Here is a 26,450-nt window from a genome sequence, read left to right as displayed (position 1 = left end):
CGGAGCACCCCTGTCGCTACCCGATCTTTTTTTTAAAAACTTTATTGAGAAACAGTATACAGAACATGTATACAACCAGAACAAAATTAACATATGCCAGGGGGTGTAATACAAAGAATTACAAACATTCAAATAATTTGTAATTACTACAAATAGTAATAGTTTTCATAGCCTTTTTGTTAAGTGATCCATGAATCAATTTTATGTAACATAAAACATCATTATAGTAATGTTTAAAACTAGCCTTTTGGTTACTGTATTTGCATTTGTGAAAATAAAATTTAGCTAAGATAACTAACAAGTTTATTATAAAGTAAACATCATCTTTTTTTTTGCCTTCAAAAGAAACAATATACAACATTTTCCCGTTTCACAGTAAAGTCTTTATAGAGATGTCCAGCAATGAATCTACTGAAGTCTTTCCAAAATGTTCTAGTGCATGAACAGATCCAGAAGAGGTGCTGCACAGTCTCAGGATGGCTTCTACAAAATCCACAGCTCACATTTATGTCCCTTTTGAAGTTTGTCATATAATGATTAGCAGAATAAAATTTATGCAGTATTTTAAAGGAAACTTCTTTTACTTTATTCGTTACCAGATACTTGTTAGGAATTGTCCATAGTCTTTTCCAGTTAATGTCACTGACAAAGGAGAACAGTTAGAGATTCTGTCTGGAACAAAGCACGGATATTCTTATTGGCGCCGCCATTGCGTGCAATAGGTCGGCAGCCTTAACATGAAATTTCCCACTCGTGGGACTAATCTTATTTTATTACCTTTACTATGGTTTTTTTAAACAGATTCTTCCTATGGGTGTATCCACAGGGTTGGGGAGAGAAACAGATGATATACAAGGTTGAATACCTTTAAAAAGCATTATAATACCCGTAGGTATTGCATCAAATAATATGGCATATTCTTTGGGTGTGGCTGAAAATTTATAAGTGTTTAAGAATTCTGAATAAGGCATAAGCTGCCCATTAGGATTAAACAGCTGATTTACTAAAACAATCTGTTTCTCAACCCACCTAGAAAAAAATTAATGATTTATTTTTATGCACTATGTTCCTATTATTCCAAATTAAATACGTATGGGGTGTAAAGTTGTGTTTATATATAAGGGACCAAGCTAATAGAACTTGTTTGTGAAACATCGAAAGGTTTTCTGGAAGCTTATCTATATTATAATCACAACCTAAGATAAAACTTAGACCACCAAACTTAGAGAAAATGTAGTGAGGAATAAAATTCCAAATGGATACCGGATTTTTAAGAAAATGTTTAACCCAATTAATCTTAAATGTATTGTTTAGAGTAGTAAAATCCAAAATATTGAGACCACCGTGTTCATAGTCATTCATCAATACACTTTTTCTGATGTAATGTGTCCCATTTTTCCAGAGGAAGTTGAAGAGCATTCGGTCCTTACAAGTTTTGCCGTCCACATGCAGAGAAATTGCTGCACAAGTCAGTCGAGACAGACCTTCTGCTTTTCAGATACCCTTCCTCTTAAACTTAAATGTCTCTGCAACCACTGATTTAATTTGGTTTGAGATTTTTTAATAATTGGGGGAAAATTTTGTGAAATTCTGTCTTTTTGATCTTTGCAGATAATCAGACCTAAATATGTTGCTTCATTTTTAACTGTTATATTACAAAGACTCTGAACATTACACTCTTTGACAGGTAATAATTGACATTTAAGTTTAACATCAATCCAGACCCTTTTGAGAAATCCTCTATTACATGTAAAGCAATTGGCACTTGGCTGGCATATTTAAGAAAAATTGTGGTATCATCTGCCAATTGACTGATGACAATCTCTCTGTCTGCTATATTTATACCTTTCACAGTGCTATTCGAAATATGAGAGGCAAGAATTTGGGTGCAAAGAAAAAAAATATAAGGGCTAATCGGGCATCCCTGGCGTACCCCTTGATTAAGACTAAAACGAGAAGTGGTGCCCTTTTTCATTCTAATAGAACTATTTGCATTGGAATACAGAGTTTTGATAGCTTTGCAGAAGATATCACCAAAACCAAATTTCTGAAGTGTAAGAAATACAAATTCATGCTCAATTGAGTCAAAGGCTTTATAGAAGTCTAGGATTAGGATAAATGAGTCATCAGATATTAATGCTGAGTAGTCCAGAATATCCAAGACGAGTCTATTGGAGATGTGCCTGTTTGTCATAAATCCAGACTGTGTCTCATCTACAATATCATCCAAAATATATTTAATTCTTCTAGCTAGCAATAGAGCCAATATTTTATAATCATTATTTAGTAGCGTTTTACGATAGTTACAGGTCAGAGTATCTGTTAAGATGTTAAGAATAATAAGTATCTCTTAAAATGTTTGCAATAATCAAGCATTTCAATATAATGTAGACAAAAACGAAAAATAAAAAGATAGTTACGGATCAGGACTCCCCGATCCTTACTGCGCATGTGGAGATTTTTTCTTCTTCTGTTTCATTTAACAGCAGTTTACTCCTCAGTGCACGAGGATACCGCCACCTGCTGACCGAGCGAATGAACCGTATTGTAAACTGAAGTAAACCGAATGACAAATGCATGTTTAATTTGATTTAGTGATAGTCAAGTGTGTTTATGCTTGTCTGTGCGAAGATGTCCACTATCACTGCCAATTGTCAGTAAACACTTAATCTGGCTGATGAATCTTCATGTGACATATTGCTATATACTAATTTAAGTTAGTATTATTAAGTCTGTAATTAGGCGCTATTCTTCTTATTTTACGGCGCTGTTGTTAAATCGGGGGAGGCTCTCTGCTGAGGAGAAAAACATGAATATGTTTGTAAACGGATTATCCATTGTTTAAATGTCCCGGGCAGGCAGAGCTGTTGAGAAATGCTAGGAGCTAACTGGGTGCTAACCGTGTCACTCAAATACATTAACTGTCACAATGTTGGCAAATAGAGGAAGGGACGTAAGATTTGCGCATGTGTGGTACCGATCGGGTTTCCGGTACGGATTGGGTAGTGACACCCACACCCGGAGAAAGTTTAATCCGGTCTTTAAGTGATGACGTGACAAATCCTGCTTCCGGGCCAAAGTAGTCTGCGTTTAATATGGCTTTTGTGTTGTTAACATGTTTAATGTTTTGTATCTTCTTCTATTTAATTTCAAAAAGCCCCTAAAAATAATAATAATAATAATGGATTTATTATAGCGCTTTACAATGCCACTATTCATTCACTCTCGCATTCATACACTGGTGGAGGCAAGCTACGGTTGTAGCCACAGCTGCCCTGGGGCAGACTGACAGAAGCGAGGCTGCCATATTGCGCCATCGGCCCCTCTGGCCAACACCAGTAGGCGGTAGGGTAAAGCTAGCCAAACTTCAGTAACCCTACAAACGTCACTGCTGTTTAGTTTTCTGTCTTCATTTACGCTGGAAGTGATAACAGAGCTGTACGTTTTAATTTGTTTCCAAAACCCCGCAGTCAGGACATACTATATTGTATTTAGATAGAAGCTAGCGAGCTAACTTCCTGCTAACTTCTAACTCTGTTAAATGTCATAAATTCCGTTTTCATGGATGCCTGGATGTTAAACTCAATTGTTACACCTGGTAGAGCAGAACGCTGATCATTTTATTAAAGATGAAAGACTTTAGACAGTTTTTCAACTCTCAGTAATGCCATAGTGATCGTTTGATATATGGACCTGCAGCGGAGTTTAGGCCCAGATACGGCTAGTGACGTCAGACTGAACGACCGGACTGTGACTGCCTCCGGCTCACGAGGCAGCAGCGATGACAACGACAACCGTTTATGGGTCGGAGTCGTAGGTGCTGAGGCGGCGTTCAACACTCTGAGCCAGCGCGCGGGCGCGAAGCTCCTCCTTCAGGGGGACCAGTGAGTCAAACGCCTCAAAAAGCTGGAGAAACTGCCGGAGCTGCGGCGCCTTCTGAAGGATGGCGTCTATGGCCGCCAACCCAGTGGACACCACTCTGGGGTCCGTGCACCCACAGATGCGCATCATGAGCCGGCTGGTCCGCTGCAGCTCCTCCCCAATCTCGTCCAGACTGTCCGCTGGGTCTGACATGGTCAGATCGTACTGTCACGGCGGGTGCGCGGGTGTGAAGAATGAGGTAGACCCAGATGCAGAGATGGTGGAGACAAAACGTAGTTTCAAAAATAAAGCGAGCCACTGTGGCTGATTGCAGAAGAAAAACATGAAACTAGGGAAACTAAGGGGACTATGAACACTGTGTTAACAGAAGGATGTGACACTCAGTGAAAAAACTATGACAAAACTATAAACACTGAGTAAACTAGGAAACACAGTGAAACAATGAGGTAACCCTATGAAAACTGTGGTGAGGTTAACAGACGATCTGGGAAAAAAAACAAAAAAAACAAAAACAGACAATCTGACACTGAGTCAGCGGAAACACACAGACTAAATACAGGGAGTGCAGAATTATTAGGCAAGTTGTATTTTTGAGGAATAATTTTATTATTGAACAACAACCATGTTCTCAATGAACCCAAAAAACTCATTAATATCAAAGCTGAATGTTTTTGGAAGTAGTTTTTAGTTTGTTTTTAGTTTTAGCTATTTTAGGGGGATATCTGTGTGTGCAGGTGACTATTACTGTGCATAATTATTAGGCAACTTAACAAAAAACAAATATAATTATGTGCACCCCTGGTTATTTAGCTCATCATATTGCAGCCAGAGAAATTATTTTGTCCATGAAACCATAAAGCTGCACTTTCTTTTTGCCTTATAGTCTGATTTGTCATAACTTTTCCGTTTTGTGGTAAGCTTTTCTTTGGCTGTCACTTCTTCACCCTGACCTGTCTTATTTGGCTCAGCAGAACTAAAATATCCTGCTGCTTTTACACACGCACTCACATAACGCTCAGCGATTCTCTGCGCGATCAACCTCTCACATGTTTAAGCTGCGGGAGATTTCACTTGTCATGTTTGCATAGTAAGCTAACGATTGATAAGACGATGTCAGAGGAATTGGTGCGCAAATTATCGTCACTCACCAATCAGTGCTGTCGCTCTCTATACACAGTTCGCGCGATTGCAAAGTGAAAGCAAAAAACAAGCGCAAATTCAAACGTGATTTCAATATGTCACATATTGTCAGTGGCTCACCGATGCCAATGACATAATTACCCAGCTACATTTCCGAAAGAATGCAAAAGCATTGACATATATTTTTCCTTCCTACGATAGCCCGACAAGCAGGGTAGAGATAGATTTTGGTAGCCCGACTGGAAAAATTGCTAGCCCCGGGACGTCGGGCTAGCGATTTTGCGAGCCCTGTATCTGATTGAGGAATCACTCATCTTTGGAAAAGAGAGTTTATTACAGAGAAATGGTTTGTAGCATGCGTGCTTGTTGTTTTTGTCTGCTTCCACGTGTCTTTGCACTAGGATGATGTCGGAGTAAATGTGCAGTCATATTCGTTGTGTTCCCAGTAGTGCTGTCAGCGTTAATCTGAAATGACGTTAACGCCACAACACGGCAAATCTCCGTTGACGAGCTACCGCGCTCAACACAGACAGCATCGTCAGAAGGAAAGTTGATAAAATAAATTAAAAATTTTGTATTGTTCGATACATACTGTATGCGTACCGAACCGAAAGCACTGTATCGAACGGTTCAATATCGATACGAGTATCATTGCACCCCTAGTAACTAGATAAACTGAAATGAAACTAGACTGAAAAGAATAACAAAAACACCAAGAAACTCAGAATACTGGGTCACATGACATTCTCTTTGAACGCCCTTCCAGATCAATGCATTTTTCAGTCAGTTGTTCCACTTTGCTAGAAAGTTGTTTAACTTTTTCTTCTAATTTCACCACGGAGTTGGAAGTGCTTGTAGCCGATTCTGATAAATCCTTCAGGTGGACATTGTCGTTTTCCATCACAGTTCTCAAAGCTGAAATGGCCTCATCATTTTCAGCCCTCAGCGTTGCAATTTCCCCGCGCAGAGTATCACAAATGTCCACTTTCATTTGAGTTATCTTGGCGTCCAAAGTAACAATTGCAGACAGCACTTGTTTATTGCCTTGTGTGTACTCCTCGTGTGCAGAACTAGCGGGCGCGTAAGCTTTAGCGCCGTCATTTTCAGCCGAGGCCTCGCCAAGGTCGGTCGTTTCAGTCGCCACTTGCTTCGGGTTTGTCCTTTTTGGTGGCATTTCGAAAAAGAATGCACTCTTCACAACCACTGTACAGGGAGTGCAGAATTATTAGGCAAATAAGTATTTTGTCCACATCATCCTCTTCATGCATGTTGTCTTACTCCAAGCTGTATAGGCTCGAAAGCCTACTAGCAATTAAGCATATTAGGTGATGTGCAACTCTGTAATGAGAAGGGGTGTGGTCTAATGACATCAACACCCTATATCAGGTGTGCATAATTATTAGGCAATGTCCTTTCCTTTGGCAAAATGGGTCAAAAGAAGGACTTGACAGGCTCAGAAAAGTCAAAAATAGTGAGATATCTTGCAGAGGGATGCAGCAGTCTCAAAATTGCAAAGCTTCTGAAGCGTGATCATCGAACAATCAAGCGTTTCATTCAAAATAGTCAACAGGGTCGGATGAAGCGTGTGGAAAAACCAAGGCGCAAAATAACTGCCCATGAACTGAGAAAAGTCAAGCGTGCAGCTGCCAAGATGCCACTTGCCACCAGTTTGGCCATATTTCAGAGCTGCAACATCACTGGAGTGCCCAGAAGCACAAGGTGTGCAATACTCAGGACAATGCTCCATCACACGCGTCCAAGTACTCCACAGCGTGGCTGCAAGACAGGGTATAAAAGAAGAAGAACTAATGACATTGGCCTCCTTGTTCACCTGATCTGAACCCCATTGAGAACATGTGGTCCATCATCAAATGTGAGATTTACAAGGAGGGAAAACAGTACACCTCTCTGAACAGTGTCTGGGAGGCTGTGATTGCTGCTGCACGCAATGTTGATGGTGAACAGATCAAAACACTGACAGAATCCATGGATGGCAGGCTTTTGAGTGTCCTTGCAAAGAAAGGTGGCTATATTGGTCGCTGATTTGTTTTTGTTTTGGAATGTCAGAAATGTGTATTTGTGAATGTGGAGATGTTATATTGGTGTCACTGGTAAAAATAAATAATTGAAATGGGTATATATTTGTTTTTTGTTAAGTTGCCTAATAATTATGCACAGTAATAGTCACCTGCACACACAGATATCCCCCTAAAATAGCTAAAACTAAAAACAAACTAAAAACTACTTCCAAAAACATTCATTGAGAACATGGTTGTTGTTCAATAATAAAATTATTCCTCAAAAATACAACTTGCCTAATAATTCTGCACTCCCTATATTGCTTTTTAAGAAAAAGATGTTACTTTGATGATTATCACAATTTCAACAAGTCAGGTGGAAGAGCCACTGACACACGCGTCTTCACCCTCTCATAGCCTACCCGGAAGTTCAGAGAGGCATTTTTTGAAAAATTTATTGATAGCAATGTTGAATATTATTTCACAGGAAAAAAAAACCCCCAGCTACATGTAAAATAATCACACCATGACGCCTCTGCATTTCTAAATGGAGGGGCAGTAACTGCGTGTGTATATGCAAGTGTGTAAAACCTGAAGACAGTCAGATTAACAGTATTTCGTCTCTATCTGCCATTCTGCAATTCATCTCATATAAACAATAACATGGCGCACAACGTGACGTGAAAAAAGGCACATACCTTTGACGTTGCATTACGAACTTCCTCTTCCACACGTAAACGCAAGAAAGGAGTTTTTAAAAAAATCTTCATTTGGAGGGGATTCGAAACGCAGTTTACGTGTGAACGAAATGCCCAACGCATAGAAACAGCTGCGTTTTCAAAAATACCCGTGTAGGTGTGGACATGGCGTAAGAGAGTTAGTAATGTATTTTATTACTACCTTTAATTTATTGCAGATTACTGTTACTTGTTTAATTGTTTACTAAAGGTTTGAGGTGTGAAATAAACCGCAATGGAGTTTGAAAACAAAATATGGGCGTGTGTGGTTGGAGGATGTGTTTGTGCAGGGGGGGGGGGGGGACATTTTTCTTGTAAAACAAAGGGGGGCCTAGCAAAAAAAGTTTAGGAACCACTGACTTAAACAATACCATGTGGTTTCCCTATTAGCCTAATTTTAAAATAGTTTTCAGTATAACTAATTGTTATGACAGAGTTTAAAAGAACACTAAGAAAGCTTGCTAAGCCACAGTTACAGTAGTAGAAAAATTAAATCTAATACTGTACATATACACACACACACACACACACATGTGCTGTCTTCGTTAATATGACGTTAACGCCGTAACCGCATTAAAGCGGCAAATCTCCATTAGCGAGTTAACGCGGATCACCCCATGCATGGGGCTGCACGGCGCCAACACGACAGAGCCCACTGAATGACCAAGGTGCTGTGAGGTTGGCAGACATTTCTGAAAAGGCTGCGTCCAGACGAACAGAATCAACTCGTTTACAAACTTGTTTTTAAGTCCCTTTTCCCATTGATATATACTCGGGTCGACTGGTTTTCATTACAGTCCAGTATCTCATAATGTATGTAGCATGCGAAACGAACACTACCACAAAAGTGGACGTGGAGGAGACAACATACCTGCAGCTCGGTCTGTGGCTTTTCTTCAGACTCAGGAACACTTGGTACAACACGGCTACCAAGTACTATGATCTAATGGAAAATCCTGAAAACCATGGAGAGTTGATCCAAGTGGGCACTAATAGAAAAGGATTTTATTTACAGAACAAAGAGGCTTTTTATATTTCTGTCACCTCCTGGTGGTCAGACTGAGAACTGCACCCTGTGTTTTTCATGTTTATTGATCGACTAACAACATTTAAAATCATACAAAGTGACACATGCGGTCAGCTTGGACACTTACTGTCCTCTTTCACAATATAACACCGGCCATGCTACACACTGAAGCTTTTATTGTGAAGGGACAGCAGCAGGAAGTGCTTCTGTCCAGGTGTGGCGCTCGAGTGTGAATAGAGTCAAAGCTTTTAATTGAAGGGAAGAAGAAAGCATCAGTTGATCAGTAATCAATCACAGTCTCTGATCAGTAACAGCAGCTGGCTCCCACCAACGTCATGCTCAAGAGTGGAAGCTCACTTTTTGGCAATGGCGGCCCGAGCTCGGTTCAGCCGCTCGATCACCAGGCTGTTGGAGGCGGAGCATCTGGAGAGGACTGCCCCAATCTCAGCTTCATTCCTGCGCTCAATGGCAGCATCCGCAGCCCCCTCCAGGTCACTGTTGGGAATAGAGGAGGAGTTACATGAGTGCTCCCACCTGTGCTGTGTGATGATGCCACAGAGGTGTCTTACCCGACGGCCAGGTGGGCCTTCACCTTCTGCTCAGGCGTCACCTTGGAAACGTACTTCTTGGCCTCGTACTTGTTGTTACACTTGATGCAAACTTCAACAAACGCCTGAAGAAGAGATCCCGCTAAGACTCATGGGAAATGTACAGGGTGGGCCATTTATATGGATACACCGTAATAACATGGGAATGGTTGGTGATATTAAAGTCGTGTTTGTGGCACATTAGTATATGTGAGGGGCAAACTCCTCAAGATTGGTGGTGACCATGGTGGCCATTTAGAAGTTGTCCATCTTGGATACAACTTGTTTTTTTAATAGGAAGAGGGCCATGTGACACATCAAACTTATTGGTAATTAGGGCTGCCACAAATGATTATTTTGATAGTCGACTAGTCACCGATTATTTTTGCGATTAGTCGACTAATCAGATCATCATCCATTGGACGTACAACGTACAGCTTATTGCACCAGCATGCATCTGCTCTTATATAACTATCACTAGCTTACAGCTTTAAGTGTTTAAGGTATGTGCTAACTAAAAATAAAGACAAGATGATAGTTTATTAAAGTTTAATGAAATTTGGAGATTGTTTCAGTGAAGTTTAATAAACTTGCCATCTAAAATACAACAGGACACCGGAGTAAATTCTCGAGCATCTCACACTTCTGATAATCAGCTGTCTGCTTGACGTTTATTCAGTTGTGTAAAAACTATAACTTTAATCTCAGCCAAACCGATTTACTCAGGAACAAATACAATACTGAAAAAAACAAACAATAACATTTTTAAGTTATCTAAGTAACTTATATATCATGTTTAACCTGAGTAGCGAAAGACGGCGGTGGGTTTGAAAACGATTTGCCGGGAGTCCGGTGTTCTCACCGGCTCTAGTGAGCCTTGCCCCCGGCTAGCTATCGTGCGGGTGGGAAACAGACGTCTCCGAAAACGTCAGAGCACTTTTGAAAATATGTGGTGTCTTGATAAACTGAGCAGATATTTGAGGTTTACACAGCTACATTCTCGCCTGAAAATATGTAAAACTTTTATTTTGTGACCCAGAAAGAATAATAAGAGTAATACTAGAAAAATTTGCATTTCCTGCGAAAATGCTTTGTGGATGCCTTAACTGAAGATGTCTGCTGAAAAAAGCTGAAAAAGTATAAAGTTGAAGAAAAAAAAAACGTTGCCCTGAGCAGGATTTGAACCTGGCCCTTGTGGTCTAAGGGCAGCTATTTAGCTCACTGAGCCAAACTCATTCTTGCAAAGAATAGTTGGAGAGACTGACAATTCTGCTGAAATGAGCAGACGCTGCTGCAAATTGTGCTGATAAGAGGTGAAAAGGCTGAAAATTTTGCAGAAAAGAGGTGAATCAGCAGAATTTCTGCTGATAAGAGGTAAAGAAGCAGAAAGTTGCGCTGAAAAGAGATGAATCAGCAGAATTTCTGCTCAAAAGAATTTTTTTCTGAAGACAGCTGAGATTTGTGATAATAAGAGGTGAAAAGGCTGAAAATTTTGCAGAAAAGGTGAATGAGCAGAATTTGGGCAGAAAAGAGGTGAAAATTCTGCTGAAAAGAGTTCAATCAGCAGAATTTCTGCTGAAAAGAGGTGAATGATCAGAATTCTGCTGAAAAGAGCAGAAGCTGCTGAGAATTATGCTGATAAGAGGTGAAATGATTGAAGATTTGGCAGAAAAGAGGTAAATCAGCAGAATTTCATCTCATACTCATCTCACTGAGCCAAACTGGTTCTCATATAACTGAAAACAGGTGAAAAAGCTTAAAATTCTTATTAAAAACAGCAGAAGAGGCTGAGAAAACACTGAACTTTCTGGTGAAAAGAGGCACAACAACCTGGTTCTGCTCAATTTCAGTCCACCAATCAGAGGTACTGCTTCTGTGTGCTTCAGCAGGCTGTGTACTTGTATGTATTTCTGCCATGGACTGTTAACAAGAATCTAAGGTCCATATTAGAAAAGCTGCTAAAATCATAAAACTTTGCTTAATTGTAATAAATTATCAATATGAGTTACTGGTCTGTGATACTGTATTAATTTGTAGTGGAAGAAAACATGTGGACAAGGTGGAATTGAACCCACGACCTTTGATCTTCAGATCCGTTTTATTACCAACTGCGCCACTGGGAAAGAGAGCGGGCGCCTGGAAAACAGGGTGATGAGCAGCCAGAATTAGATCGCGCTCAGAGGCGAAAAACGCAGTTTTTTTGGAGTTACAAAACGTCGTGTAACTCAAAAACTAGGTGGGATAGAAGCAAAATTCTTGCACTGGGTGAATCAGCGGACTTTGGTGAACTTTGACTGCGATTTTCATAGCTCTTTGTAACTCCGTCGGGAAGATATGACGAGAGAAGAAACGGCTTCATTTTCAGAGTTGGAAAACTGAGAGGAGGACAGATTTCCTACCCTCAAACAAGTCTAACTCATCTCAGAACGGTAATAGGTGAGAAAATAATTCTTGAATTGTGAGCGTCAGGAGTGTCTGAAGATATACGGGGACAAGCCTCATGTCTTAATTTCGCTTCATTAAGGAGATATGACGATTTGAAAATGCCTTCAGTTTCAGTATTTGAGCTCTGAGTTTCACAACCTCCCCATAGACTTTGAATGGGGAGTTTTTAGATCTTGTGTCACTTCGAGGCAAATTGTGAAAAAACCGTAACTCGCACGATAATTATAGTGACACTGTCTTAAAGCCAGCAAAAATACCTACGTTTTGATGTATAATTTGTGGAAGTTGAGTGGAAATTGAGCGAGTAGCAAGAAGTTGTTTGGACATGAAGAGAAACTTCAGAAAGCACCAGCTCTCACTCTGAGTTAATTGCATAGCAACCATAACAACGCATACAGTGGGGCAAAAAAGTATTTAGTCAGCCACCGATTGTGCAAGTTCCCCCACCTAAAATGATGACAGAGGTCAGTAATTTGCACCAGAGGTACACTTCAACTGTGAGAGACAGAATGTGAAAAAAAAATCCATGAATTCACATGGTCGGATTTGTAAAGAATTTATTCGTAAATTAGGGTGGAAAATAAGTATTTGGTCACCTCAAACAAGGAAAATCTCTAGCTCTCACAGACCTGTAACGTCTTCTGTAAGAAGCTTTTCTGTCCCCCACTCGTTACCTGTATGAATGGCACCTGTTTGAACTCATCATCTGTATAAAAGACACCTGTCCACAGCCTCAAACAGTCAGACTCCAAACTCCGCCATGGCCAAGACCAAAGAGCTTTCGAAGGACACCAGGAAAAGTATTGTAGACCTGCACCAGACTGGGAAGAGTGAATCTACAATAGGCAAGCAGCTTGGTGTGAAAAAATCAACTGTGGGAGCAATCATCAGAAAATGGAAGACATACAAGACCACTGATAATCTCCCTCGATCTAGGGCTCCACGCAAGATCTCATCCCGTGGGGTCAAAATGATCATGAGAACGGTGAGCAAAGATCCCAGAACCACACGGGGGGACCTGGTGAATGACCTGCAGAGAGCTGGGACCAAAGTAACAAAGGTCACCATCAGTAACACACTACAACGGCAGGGAATCAAATCCCGCAGTGCCAGACGTGTTCCGCTGCTGAAGCCAGTGCATGTCCAGGCCCGTCTGAAGTTTGCCAGAGAGCACATGGATGATACAGCAGAGGATTGGGAGAATGTCATGTGGTCAGATGAAACCAAAGTAGAACTTTTTGGTATAAACTCAACTCGTCGTGTTTGGAGGAAGAAGAATACAGAGTTGCATCCCAAGAACACCATACCTACTGTGAAGCATGGGGGTGGAAACATCATGCTATGGGGCTGTTTTTCTGCCAAGGGGACAGGACGACTGATCCGTGTTAAGGACAGAATGAATGGGGCCATGTATCGTGAGATTTTGAGCCAAAACCTCCTTCCATCAGTGAGAACTTTGAAGATGAAACGAGGCTGGGTCTTCCAACATGACAATGATCCAAAACACACCGCCCGGGCAACAAAGGAGTGGCTCCGTAAGAAGCATTTGAAAGTCCTGGAGTGGCCTAGCCAGTCTCCAGACCTCAACCCCATAGAAAATCTGTGGCGGGAGTTTGAAAGTCCGTGTTGCTCGGCGACAGCCCCAAAACATCACTGCTCTCGAGAAGATCTGCATGGAGGAATGGGCCAAAATACCAGCTACTGTGTGTGCAAACCTGGTAAAGACCTATAGTAAACGTTTGACCTCTGTTATTGCCAACAAAGGTTATGTTACAAAGTATTGAGTTGTATTTTTGTTATTGACCAAATACTTATTTTCCACCCTGATTTACGAATAAATTCTTTACAAATCCTACCATGTGGATTCATGCATTTTTTTTTCACATTCTGTCTCTCACAGTTGAAGTGTACCTCTGGTGCAAATTACTGACCTCTGTCATCATTTTAGGTGGGGGAACTTGCACAGTCGGTGGCTGACTAAATACTTTTTTTGCCCCACTGTATATTTTCTGAAAAATCACAAAGCTGCAACTGAAAACTTAAAGAGGCATTAAATGAAAAAGGTAACAGATATGAAAAAGCTGAATCACACACAAAAAGCCCAATCATTTGAGAACGTTTTAAAGTTTGAATGGAGTTTCTAGGTGAAAGTATGAGGAAGTAGTTAAGTTTGAAAAACAAGCAAGTTTTAGCAGAATTGTGGAAGTTTTCCATTCATTTCAATGGGACAAAAAAAAGGAAAAAATGGGAATATTTTAAAAAGTATAATAGCAATAAACACCAAAAGATATAGCTGGAATTAGCAGAAATAGCAGAACAGTTTAGCGTTTGAACGGAGAAAATCGGCTGAAAACTGAGGGAGTAGTTAAGTGCCGAAAAACGTGGAGCAACTATAAGAATAAAGTTTAAAGAGAAACAGGAACTCAATAGTGTGGATGCCCTCTGAGGGCATCCACACAACTAGCTGCCGCCATTGTTGGAAACTAAGCTATAAATAAATTCTGGGACAGAGCTTCTTCTTCTTCTTCTTCTTCTTCTTCTTCTTCGGGGTTTAACGGCAGCTGGCATCCTTGTACATGAAGTGCTGCCATCTTCTGTTTCAGTCCGTTATTACACTCCTAAATCCTACTACTTATTCCTGCATCTTTTGGGATCTTACAAAGCTTCATACACATATTGATGTGTCACATGGCCCTCTTCCTATTGAAAAAACAAGTTGTATCCAAGATGGCCGACTTCTAAACGGTCACCATGGTCACCACCCATCTTGAGGAGTTTGCCCCCTCACATATACTAATGTACCACAAACATGACTTTCATATCACCAACCATTCCCATGTTATTACGGTGTATCCATATAAATGGCCCACCCTGTAGTTAATGCAACATAACAGAGGGGGTGGGGCTTCTCCTTACCAGGTAGCCAATGGGAGACTTCTTACTCTTTGAGAACTTCTCTAACTCATCCCACTCCTCCTTCTCCGCCAGAGACTTCAACTTCAACCACCAATACCTGCACAGGTGAGAGAGGCAAACAGGTGAGAGAGGCAAACAGGCGAGAGAGGCAAACAGGCGAGAGGGACAGACAGGAAAGACTGTAGTAAAAGACAGAGCCAATAACAGCGCAGCCTCAGTGACACACCTTTTGTCAGGTACTCTGAAGTCTTTGTAAAGCTGCTCTGCCTGTTTGTGGAGTCCTAATGACAACAGCGTCTCCATGGTCACCTGCAAACAGCAAGTGACATCACAGCACACACACACACACAGCAGATGTAACTATGGTCACAATCAGCAGAAACAAGTTTTCATCAGTTGCTTAAATCAAACCGCGGATTTGGCCAATCTGATTGGCTGTCCCAGAACTTAGAAGTTACATGGAGGAAGTCTGGGTCTGTAATGATCTGAGGAGGAGCACTTTAAAGCGGAGCGACCACACTGGCCTCTTTAAAGTAACCTGGAGTACTGCCAGGTGATGGAGACTGAGAACACAGAGCATGCAGGTGGAGGTAACTGGTAGAGGGAAACGTCAGCTGGCCAGGGAGCCCCGCCCCTTGTAGTTACCTGTAGGGACAGTCCAAGAAGCCCCGCCCCTTTCTCATCGTCCAGTTTGCGCTGAAAACGGAGCAGACGCATCTCGTCCTCTGTGGTCTGCAGACCAATCAGTGAAACACACCTGAGCATCAGGTACAAACACACACCTGCAAACACGTCTTATTGTTCGTTTGTTACCTTTACTGCAAACTCATTCTTGGCCTTGTTGTACTCATCGACAGCGCTCTGCAGAAGAGACAGCCGGCCCTCCAACCTCTGCAGATGGACAGGTGAACAGCAGACAGGTGATTACAGTGATGATGGACGAGTCTAATCTCTGCTGGGCGTGACGGTTAGCAGTCCTTACCTTTTCCCTGTAGCTTGCAGTGACGTAATAGTTGGCCAGTTCCTGGTGGTCATCGTCCTGGTTATACAGGTCCTTCAGAGTTTCCTGCTCCTGCAGCTTACAGAACTGACAGCAAACAAATGGAAACAAAGACACACATTACCAAATGTAAACCAGGAGGAGGAGAGCGGTAGTGGTGAAGTTGGGTGCACCTGTCTGTAAAGGCTGAGAGCGACCGGCTGGTTCCTCAGAGTCATGAAGAAATCTCCTCTGTTCATCTCGTTCTTCAGGTACGACACCACTGTGTACACTGACAACACACACAGCCAACTGTCAGTGTGACATCATCCATCTGGCAAACACATAAGGTGTGGGGCTGAAACACTCACCCAAGTCGGTATCTCCGCTCTCTACAGCTTTACTGAGAGCCAGCTGACTCCTCTTCATCTTCAGCAGCAGAGGAACCTGCTCTCCAGACCGAGCCTCGAAGTCCAGGAGCTTCATAGAGACACACAGGGACAAATACTGAAAAACACTCGACCACACTCAATATCAATATCCCTGCTGAATATAGCAGATGGGCAGTGACCATCCAGCTGAAACCTGGCTCCAAATCTGTCCAAAAACCACTGAACCATCCATCCATCTACTTATCCTTTTCAGGATCGCGTGGGGCGCTGGAGCCTATCCCAGCTCTCATAGGGCGAGAGGCGGGGTCCACCCTGGACAGGTCGCCAGTCTGTCGCAGGGCTAACACACAGGGACAGACAACCATTCGCGATCACATTCACACCTATGGGCAATTTGGATCCAATTAACCTATCCCCACAAGTTGCATGTCTTTGGACGGTGGGAGGAAGCCGGAGTACCCGGAGGGAACCCACGCAAACACGGGGAGAACATGCAAACTCCACACAGAAAGACTCCGGCCTGAACCACTGAACCATACTATGGAAATTAACCCTCCAAACCTCTGTAGAATTCACCTTGATGGCGAGCTCTGCTCGTCCACATTCATAAGCTTTAGCTGCGATGTCCGAGTACGAAACCCCAGGTGAGTCTCCCACTTTCATACACACTGCTCGTGCTATGGCATCGTCTGTTAGGTCCTTCTGCTGCACCTGGACACGTACGCAAACACGTCACACCAATCAGTCATGTGAAAACAGTCTCAGGTGGGCGAGGTGTGAGACAGTTACCTTGCATGACGCCCAGTGTTTGAGGACTCGGCTGACTCCCTGATAATCAGGGATCTTCAGGTAACGACAGACTTCGATGGCTAATGGGTAAAACTGCCGATACACCAACCTAAGAGAGAGAAAGACAGGTGAGTGAGAGGTGGAGGGGTAACATGAGATCTCAGAGACATTTCGATGAGTTCACTCACCTGTCAATCAGCACCTGTAGAGTCAGCTGTTTGAATCTGAGGTCAGAGGTCAAGGAATTCATCACCATGGTAACACACCCGTCTGAGCTAAATCCTAAAGCTAAGAATGGGTCACAGCGGCGTGACGAGGGATGCAGCCCCTGACTCTGAACAAAGTGAGACGTTACCACACACTGCATCTCCCATGATGCACCTGTGCAGACTGAGAGGATACTGAGTGTGCGTGAGTGGCAGCCCTACGCTGCTGTCTCTGACGGCGTTCAGCACTCGCAGCTCCCTGCAGGTCGTCACAAAGTGATCCGGACTGAAGTCTGTGAGGAAGCACTTCCCAAAGGACGCCGCCTGGAGGGAGACACGCCACATTACAGGGACAGGTCATAGTACAGGGCAGGTCGCATTACCCTGACATGCTAAAACAGATCATACGGACGCTCTCACCCTCATCAAGGATTTCTGGGTGTTGGTGTCATACTCGTGACCTGCCGCCTCCACGCACTGTCTGACTGCTTCTCCCAGCATGCTCTGCTCCTTGATCTCCCGCAGGTACTCGTCCGCCTTCTGACTCGATTTCTGCAAAGACAGAAAAACACACGTCAGGCCTGACAGACCTGTACCCGTGCTACATGTGTACCCGTGCTACATGTGTACCCGTACTACATGTGTACATGGACATCAGTGAATGACAGTATTAAGGTGATGTAATGGAGTGGACTTACAAGTACTGATGTTGTACTGTGGCAGTATTACAGTGTTAATGGGACAGTATTGTAGTACTAATGTGGTACTGAATGATGTACCTCGTACTCCCGGTGGGCCTCCAACAGCAGAGCTCCAGGCGCCATGGAGGCGATCTTGAAGATGTCCTGACAGACCAGAGGAACCTCCTGCAGCAGCTCCTGATTGGACGAGCTGATTATTCGAACTCCATCCATCTCTCCCACCAAAACACATGGATCCTCAATGGGATACCTGAAGGCCGGGGTCAAGGGTCAAACCACCAGAGAATGACTCACGAGGACATCCTCGAACACGGAACATGATTCTTTGTTTATAAATGACCAGCTATAACAAGAAACCCAGAAGGAGCTCCAGCGGAACCTAAATGAGCTCTAAGAGAACTTTTTTGAGCGAGCTCCAGGAGAACAAATAACATGTTTTTCACGAATACTTATTTTGAACAAATACTTAAAAATATTTGTATTTGGGAACGAGAAAAACTTTATATCAAAAAGCTGCGTTTCCTCATGAGAACGCAGGGCACGAGTGAGTGAGTAACGTGTAAAGAGGTGAGTGACACACAGTGTCCTCCAGTAGCCAAAAACCTTGCTCAAGTTCTGTGTGGAAACATTTTACAGTCAGTGCTGCAGATAAAACCAAAGTTACAAGTAATGTGTGCAAAAGTCACATCAAAGGCAGAGATATCAAACATCTGTCAACATCTGTTATGCATAATCACATGCACTTAAAGCATCCTCTCCTGGTACTGTGTGCCAACCTCTCCAACAGCACCAAATCATCATCACAGCCATGTTCTGCCCCTGCAAGTCAGTTTCAATCACCTATATTAGATGCATTTAATGCAAAACAGGCTTATACACCCATCCACCCACTACAAATAACAAACACAGTGGGAGAAATTATTTGCCTTGACCTGATGCCCAACTTAGTAGTGGAGAATAAAAGTTTTTTGCAAGCTTCGCGAAGTGGTTGCACCTCCATACCAACTACCAAGCTCGTTGGCATTCCAGAAAGAGCTTGGCCTTCCCAAGAACACATTGGTGCATGATGTGTCAACCAGGTGGAAGTCCTCCTTTCACATGCTCCAGTGACTGTTGGAGCAGAGACGACCACTGACTACCATGAGTGCAGAGATGGATCTGGGAGGTACTGTGTGTGAGGATGTGGGTTCTCTGTCTCTGTCATCCCTTGTGCGCAGGCTCTCAAAACCTAAAGGTGGATGTGGATGTACCGAGGCACTTAAAATGGTGACCATATTGCAGTCTGAGTTGGCTCAGCGCTTCCAGGCTGTCTTTGATGACTCCTTGGGTCATTACTTTAAAGCCAACCTACTGGATCCCCAATTTAAGAGCTTGCCCATGTCATCCGAGTTTGACAGGGCTCAAGGCAGATGTGTCTGCAGAGGTGGATGCAGAACTCCAAGCGGATGATGTTTCTGGGTAGGGCTGTGTGATATGACCAAAATCTCATATCCCGATATAAGACACTATCGTCCGATAACGATATAAATCACAAAAATTTAACATTTTCTATAAATTCTGTGAATCTCGGGCAGCTCAACTTGCGTGAAGTGTTTCCAGCTGGGCGTCGTGTAGCTGGAGTCGAGTGTTTTAACTGATGCATGAGCACCTGACGGGCCGTTTTTGCTTCTCATCCGTAAACTCTCTGCATACTGTTTCACGTGATTCAGTTTATTTTGAAAAGTCTCAACAGGATCTTGAGCTTTATTGTGAAAAGTTTATGTAGAAAATAAACAAGAGGGCACGTGATGGTTTTACCGACGTTGTTGCTAATGACAACGCATAAAAACAGGCGCTTGTCCGTCCGTAGTGTGGTTATATTAAATAAAAGAGAAAGAGAGAACTTTAAGAAAATAATATAGCCACTACAGTGACCATCAAAACGATGAAAAAATATTTCTGTAAACAGTTTATTTTACGACAACACGAAACTAACAATAGCGTAATAGGAAACGATAGACATATATATAAATCTCCATCCGATATATATCGTTATATCGAACAGCCCTATTTCTGGGGTACCTGAAGCACCCAGCTCATCCTCAGTTGAGAGTGAGGCCAGCGGGCAAAAAAGCCAAATCTGCCTCATCTGGTGCTATGACCTCCGCAAGATAGTTGAGAGCTACTTAGCTGAGGACAGCACTGAATCACTGACCTCAGACCCTGCAGCCCTGGCTCATGTGGCAATGAAATATCGCACCTGCCCCAACAAGCAGAGGTATCTTGTCCCCACAACGCTCCAGACTGCTGCCCTCACATGTGGACAAGCTTGTGATCACAAAATACTACATGGAGAAACTTAACTGAGAGTATGTTGGCAGAAGACATCTTCTTCAAAGTGAAATATGGTTGAGTTATGGTCAACATAAAACACAAAAAAACCCTTTGTGTCTGTTTTTAGGCAGACAGTTGACAACAGCAGGGCTGCATCTTTTGGTTTAACAGTATTATATAGAATACAACTTTTGTTCTGCCACATCTCCCAGTCAGGGGTTGATAAAGTTTAGTTCTGTGCATTAGAGAGATGTTCTCTCAGAAGAACAGTTCTTTGAAGTATTATTTGTTTTTAATTCTGTCTGTTCATAATGTTCACAATGATATTTTATTAATTGTTGGTTTAACCATGGATGAGGTAATGGCTGTTGTGTTATTTTCTTTTCAATGACGTTCCTTGTTAAATGTTCATTGCTGTATTTATGGAAAAATACCAACCAATATTGCATATCCATATTTATTATAATGGATATAATTAAAGAATACTTACACTGTAACGTAAATCAGAAGCATAAACAAGAAAAAAATTGATTTTTCAACCTATTTTGAATTTTACTCAAATACAAACACAAATACTTTTCCCCCCTTAACAGATACAAATACCGGCTGCTTTGCACAACTTCAAGGAGAACCTTAACACACCTGAAGTGTATTTGAACATGTTCAGATGTGAAGTTTGAAGGATACTGGATGGTCTCATTACACACCCCGACCACCAGGAGCAGTCTGTCCCACATCAACACCACAGATGGCTGTTGGCTCTTTGGTCTGCGACACCTGGGCAAACAGGTAAACTCCAGGTTAAACGGGTGTAAAAGAAGAGCTTCGACGGGTGAGCAGCTGAATAAATAAGAGCACAGGTAAACGAGAGGTCACACATACCACAACATCTGCTTGGGCGCCATGGTCTTCTTGGTGTCGACGTCACTCAGTTTCTCCTGCATACAGAAGCATCACCTGTGAGTCATTCCACAGGTGATGCTTCACAGATATCTGAAAAGCTGATTGGCCAGAACAGCTGCTCACCTGTAGGGTGGACAAGCCTGTCCACAGGTGTCCACTGTCAGTGAGGAGAGCCAGGTATTTATAGCTGAAAGACACAGACATGTGGACAATGTTGCCGTCCTGAGGACTGAGGCCTGGAGGACACTGAAGAGAGACACAAAGGTAGGCAGTGAGACAGGTAAAAGAAAGATGAGGACAAATCTGAGTGTGAAGATTACTGGCTGTGGATTAGCATCACCATCGAAGACTGTCAGACAAACGTCGTCTCAGACTGGTTTTGGTTAGAACGATCTTAAACTGAGCATTACTGACTTCACCTGTCTCTACATGTCTCACCACCACAGTGCAGGACGTGTTGTCCAGGATGAAGAGTTCTGGTCCGTTGGACAGCAGGACTTTAGTCTGTCTGTCCTGAGTGAGGACTACCCAGCAGGATGGCTTTCCCTGCAGACCTGAGGGACAGACAGGTGGACAGACAGGTAAGGGTGGAAAGGCTTAACCGTGGCAGTGAAAACACCATCTCAGGTGAGTCAGGTGTTACCTGGGACTTCAGGTAACCTCCGGAGCTTCAGGTCATCGATGTTGGTGGCCAAGGTGAAACGGGAGGAGCTTGTTACTATGGCAATACCTGTTCCATAAGGGGAGTGGAACACCTTGGCCTCCATCACCTGACTCTGGACCACTTCCTGTTTAAAGATAGAGGTCACCTGATCAGTGACATCGTCTGAGCAGCTTCATTTATTCAGAGGAACAAACTCAGGTGTGCTGACCTGTCCCATACTGAAGTGTCTCTTAAAGGATCCAAACAGGTCATAGATCAGGACCGTGCCGTCCTCCTGGATACACAGTAGCTCGTCAGAGACCGTCCACCCGAGCTGGACCACTGGACCACTTTTCCACTGAGACGGAGACAGAGAGAGAGAGACGGGTCAGAGAGAGACCCAACCTGTCTCCGGGTGTGGTCAGGTGCTACTCACGGGGAAGCTGGCAACGGTGCCTCCTGACGCAGAGTAGATCTCCAGCTGAGGACGAGAACTCGGAGAACGCCGCTGAGGTTCTCTGAGCAGGGCTGAGGGGTCAGACAGAGGTCAGGGGTCAAAGCCTTAAATCTGACTATAAAAAACTATCTCACTGCAGCGTTTCATAAAGTTTTATTTAGTTTGTACCGATGGGGCCTCCGTATGGAGCTGCAGCCACCAGACTGTCTCTGAGTCCATCACGCAGACTCCAGCTCATCTCATACAGATCCGTCTTACTGCAGTAGTACACAGGAAAGTACACATTAATGTAAACAAACCCCTCCCCATGGTCCCCCGCAGGCTCCTCCCCCTATCTGCCTAACACTATTCCAGCCTCCGGTCACTTTCTGCTCACTTTAAGCTCACCTGTCACTTGCACACAAATGTCACCTGCCGACCTGAGTAAACCCTGACTCTGATGGGCTACAACCTCCTGCTCACTTCGTCATGGACGTCAGTCCTCTCACGTGACGTGTGTGTTCAGGAAACGTCATTAAAGGGAAAAAGCTTCTGAAGCCAGCTTTAGCAGGGTCAAATGACAAGCAGAGGCGCAGGTTACAGGCTGATTTCTCTGTTTAAACAGCTCAATCACACAACTGCAGAAAACACAGGTGTATATAACACGGATGGAGCTGCGGTCAGCTGACTGTCAGCAAACATTAGCCTCGCTGCTAGCAGCTGAAAGACCGACACAGTGGGCGCTCACTGACCGGTAAAAGGCGTCTCCCAGCGGGTTCCAGCTGGCTGTGATGAACGCCATGATCCGCTTCTCAGGAGGGGGTACCCCGGGGAACAAACCGGAGGAAGTCCCGGTGCACCGGCCGGACGTAGCGTTAGCTTTAGCTCTCGCTCTGCCCGGTCAGCTGACTGCAGCCTAGTTCTTCTTCTTCTTCGGTAGTTATTCAGGCAGACGCCGCGGGCGCTCTGCTGCCCTCTACGGCACTTCTGTGTTTAATATGAACTTTATTTAGAACAATAACAATGACAATCTCAAAGAGACAAGCGACATAATAAATCAATCAGAACAGAATCACATCTCCTATACACCACAATGAAATCGACAGTAACTGAAAGTAAACATACATACATACACACACATATATATACATGTACATATGCATACATACACATCCATATTCACACATCTACATAATAATAATATAAAAAGATGAATAACCAATACAAACATAAATAAGAATAAAAAAAAAGAATGAAAAACAAGGAACAGAAATAAAGAAGACAAGGGGGATCATAAAATCTCTAAAAGTGAGGTTCCATAAACAAGACTCATAACTTAAATAAGGGGCTAAGAAAAATCAAACTCTTCTAAAAATCTATGCAATTTGATTGCTTGGGGCTTATTTATTAGCTTAAGAGATTTACGGAACAGGGAGAGGTCGTTTTTAAGAGCAGGCCATGAAGGGGGGGATTTAGCATATCGGCATTTATGTATGTAATACTTTGTTATAATAATGAGATTGTTAATTAAAAACTCACTATTTTTGTCCTTAAGGATTACTCCAATTTGAATATTTTGAAAAGACCAAAAATCAATATATCCATACTGGGACAATATTAGGACATGGAGAGATTTCCATAAATTCTGGATTGTCACACATCCATAGAACATGTGCTCTGTTGTTTCCGAAGTTATTTTACAACTATAACAGTTGTCTAACACAAATTTAAATCTTTCTCTCATAAATTCATTGGAGGGGTAAATATTTTTTGCAGTTCTAAAATGGACTTCTTTAAATTTGGGGGGAATTGGAAATGTTAAATATTTGGTTCTGATCAACGAGATCTCAGATTTGTTATAATCTTTAAAGACGAGTGAATGTTTTGTCCTACCTGGATATAAGGTGTTAACCAAATACCTCCTCAAAAACTGATTATTGCATTTTCCATTGACCAATTCAAGACCATCTAGTTTAACTTTATGCAAATTTGGAGTCTGTATATTTGAAAAATTGTTCTTTACCGTATTTACAAGGACTGTTGGGATATTTTGTGAAACCTTTTTATAGAGCTCGAACGAGCAACTCATGTCATATTTCTCATTAAGCCTGTTTAATTCAAGTATATCTCCATTTTCATCCATTATATGTGTCACAGACCAAATTTGTTTTGTCATCCATTCTTCCACAAACATAGATTTCCCCCGATTCAATATCACCCTATTATTCCACAATGGAACATTGTGGGGACTAAAGTTATGTTTAAACATTAATTTCCAATTTAACAAAACTTGTTGATGAAATTTGGAAAGTTTTATGGGTAGTTTAGAAATTTCAAAATCACATACTAAAAGGAATTGGATCCCCCCAACTTTGTTGAAAATAAGAGATGGTATCAAGAACCAGATCTCATTATCATTTTTCAAGAAAGATCGTAGCCAATTAATCTTTAAAATGCCATTCATTATTTCAAAATCGATTGCTTTTAAACCCCCCTCTTCATAATCTTTTATCAAGTCCCTGTTACTAACATAATGATGTTTATTTTTCCATATGAAATTAAAATTCACCTTATTGGTGTCTTTTATAATTCTTGGTGGGATGGCTAGGAAATAAGCTGGATAGATTAATCTGGACAAAGATTCAACCTTGGTCAACATTATCCTGCCGAACAACGTTAAATCTCTCTGTAGCCAATGGTTCAGAGTTTTTTTTGCATTTGTCAGTTGTATTCTGAATATTCTTTTCTTCACTATCAGCCATGCATTTAGTTATCCAGATTCCAAGATATTTGATTTCATTTTTGACAGGTATATCATACAAAGAGAGTGAGAACAATTGTGGATACTCATGAGTTCACATTTGTCCAGGTTCAGGCGTAGTCCAGAAGCATCAGAAAAGATCTTTATTGTATCTAAGGCCAATGGAATTTGTTCTTTATTTTTTAGAAAGACTGTTGTATCATCGGCAAGCTGACTTATTATTAATTTGTGATTATTTATGTCTAATCCTTTGATGTTTGAGTTTATGACAGTAATAGCAAGTAATTCAGTGGCTACAATGAATAAAAGAGGTGAGATGCTGCAGCCCTGCCTGATACCTCTCTCCACCCTGAACCTGGGACATGTGCCTTCTGAAAGAGAAACACAACTATTAATATCAGTGTATAACATAGTGATCATATCCAGAAATGCATCACCAAACCCAAAATGTTTAAATGTCTTAATAATAAAAGTGTATTCAATAGAATCAAATGCTTTATGGAAGTCCAAGAACAACATAAAACCATCATCCTTAATTAGGTAATTGTAATTGATGAGGTCCAAAACCAAGCGGATATTATTTTGGATCAACCGTCCTTTGAGAAATCCTGATTGTGTTGGGCTAATTATTTCAGAAATACCTGTTTTTAGTCTTGTTGCTAAAACTTTTGTAAAAACTTTGTAGTCTGTATTTAAAAGTGTTATAGGTCTTAGATTACTTAGTTTTTTCTTATCTTTCCCCGGTTTTGGAATTAATTTTATAACTCCCTGTTTCATTGTTGTCATAAGCTCCTTTTGATTTATACATTCATTTATCGCACTGAATAATAGTAATTTTAGGTCTTCCCAAAAGTGCTTATAGAAATTAGTTGTTATACCATCTGGTCCCGGTGAGCGATCAGATGCCATGCTCTTAATAGCAAAATCAAATTCTTCTATAGTTAGGTCTTCATCACAAATTTCTCTAAAATTATCATCAATTACTGGAATCCAATTACTGATTTTGTCAAAGAAGGAGGTGACATTTTGTTCTGAGTATGAAGACTTATAAAGGTTACTGTAAAAAGTAAATACTTCATTTGAAATGCGTTTAGGGTCTGTACATTCCTCTCCGTCGATTATTAGGTTACATATTGAGTTATATTCTTGTCTACGTTTTTCTAGATTGCAAAAATAGGCAGTGTTCTTTTCACCCTCTTCTATCCACTTGGCTTTGGATCGCAAATAAGCAGCCTTGGCTCTATAAAGGTACATTTCGTCCAATTTAGATTGTAAATTATTAATTTTTCCTTTTTCTTCCTCAGTCCAATTCAATTTGCCATACAGATTCATAAGTTCTTTTACTACATTTGATTCCTCTTCTTGTCTTTGTCTGTTTAACTTTTTACCGAATGCAATTGAGGTTTTTCTGATTCTAAATTTAAGATATTCCCATTTGAGTATCGGTGTATTGATGGCTTCATCATTCTGAATATCTAAAATTAATTTTTTAATAGAATTACAATACTCCTCATTTCTCAGCATCTGACAATTAAATTTCCAATAATCCTTAAATGTGTTGTTTTGGTCTTTGCT

The 26,450-nt window shown here is 41.9% G+C and overlaps 1 protein-coding gene across 2 annotated transcripts; it reads right to left on the bottom strand.

The window, feature by feature from the left end:
• Positions 1–8,851: 8,851 nt before the first annotated feature.
• vps16 (VPS16 core subunit of CORVET and HOPS complexes) lies at positions 8,852–25,293 on the bottom strand. Of its 2 annotated transcripts, XM_086263584.1 has the most exons (25): positions 22,867–25,293; positions 22,523–22,676; positions 22,304–22,392; positions 22,115–22,206; positions 21,908–22,036; positions 21,679–21,823; positions 21,474–21,589; positions 21,159–21,281; positions 21,015–21,070; positions 20,820–20,909; positions 17,898–18,069; positions 17,539–17,670; positions 17,315–17,442; positions 17,101–17,136; positions 16,913–17,021; positions 16,700–16,834; positions 16,103–16,211; positions 15,926–16,023; positions 15,735–15,839; positions 15,566–15,643; positions 15,398–15,484; positions 14,979–15,061; positions 14,753–14,849; positions 9,374–9,477; positions 8,852–9,299 (listed from the first exon to the last, which is right to left on the bottom strand). In XM_086263584.1, the coding sequence occupies exons 3-25, from the start codon at positions 22,371–22,373 to the stop codon at positions 9,158–9,160; spliced, it is 2,436 nt and encodes an 811-aa protein (XP_086119710.1). In that variant the 5' UTR covers positions 22,374–22,392; positions 22,523–22,676; positions 22,867–25,293; the 3' UTR covers positions 8,852–9,157. The 2 variants fall into 2 exon arrangements, with proteins under 2 accessions (XP_086119710.1, XP_086119709.1); XM_086263583.1 differs by lacking the exon at positions 22,523–22,676.
• Positions 25,294–26,450: the final 1,157 nt, after the last annotated feature.

Source organism: Aulonocara sp. 'chitande type north' Nkhata Bay, linkage group LG15 (assembly GCF_057382095.1).
Source record: "Aulonocara sp. 'chitande type north' Nkhata Bay isolate Kocher_YH1m ecotype deep benthic linkage group LG15, A_spYH_male_GT1.1, whole genome shotgun sequence".
NCBI classification, from domain to species: domain Eukaryota; kingdom Metazoa; phylum Chordata; class Actinopteri; order Cichliformes; family Cichlidae; genus Aulonocara; species Aulonocara sp. 'chitande type north' Nkhata Bay.
Note: the sequence above shows the minus strand (reverse complement) of the source record. Positions and strands in the feature narration are given on the sequence as shown.

Excerpts from the sequence above, each read along its gene's own strand:
- vps16 (XM_086263583.1), bottom strand. The coding sequence starts at position 22,916 with ATGGCGTTCATCACAGCCAGCTGGAACCCGCTGGGAGACGCCTTTTAC. Across the intron at positions 21,824-21,907 it reads GACACTTCAGTATGGGACAG|GAAGTGGTCCAGAGTCAGGT; the intron begins GTCAGCACACCT and ends ATCTTTAAACAG. Across the intron at positions 21,071-21,158 it reads CAGGCTTGTCCACCCTACAG|GAGAAACTGAGTGACGTCGA; the intron begins GTGAGCAGCTGT and ends TTCTGTATGCAG.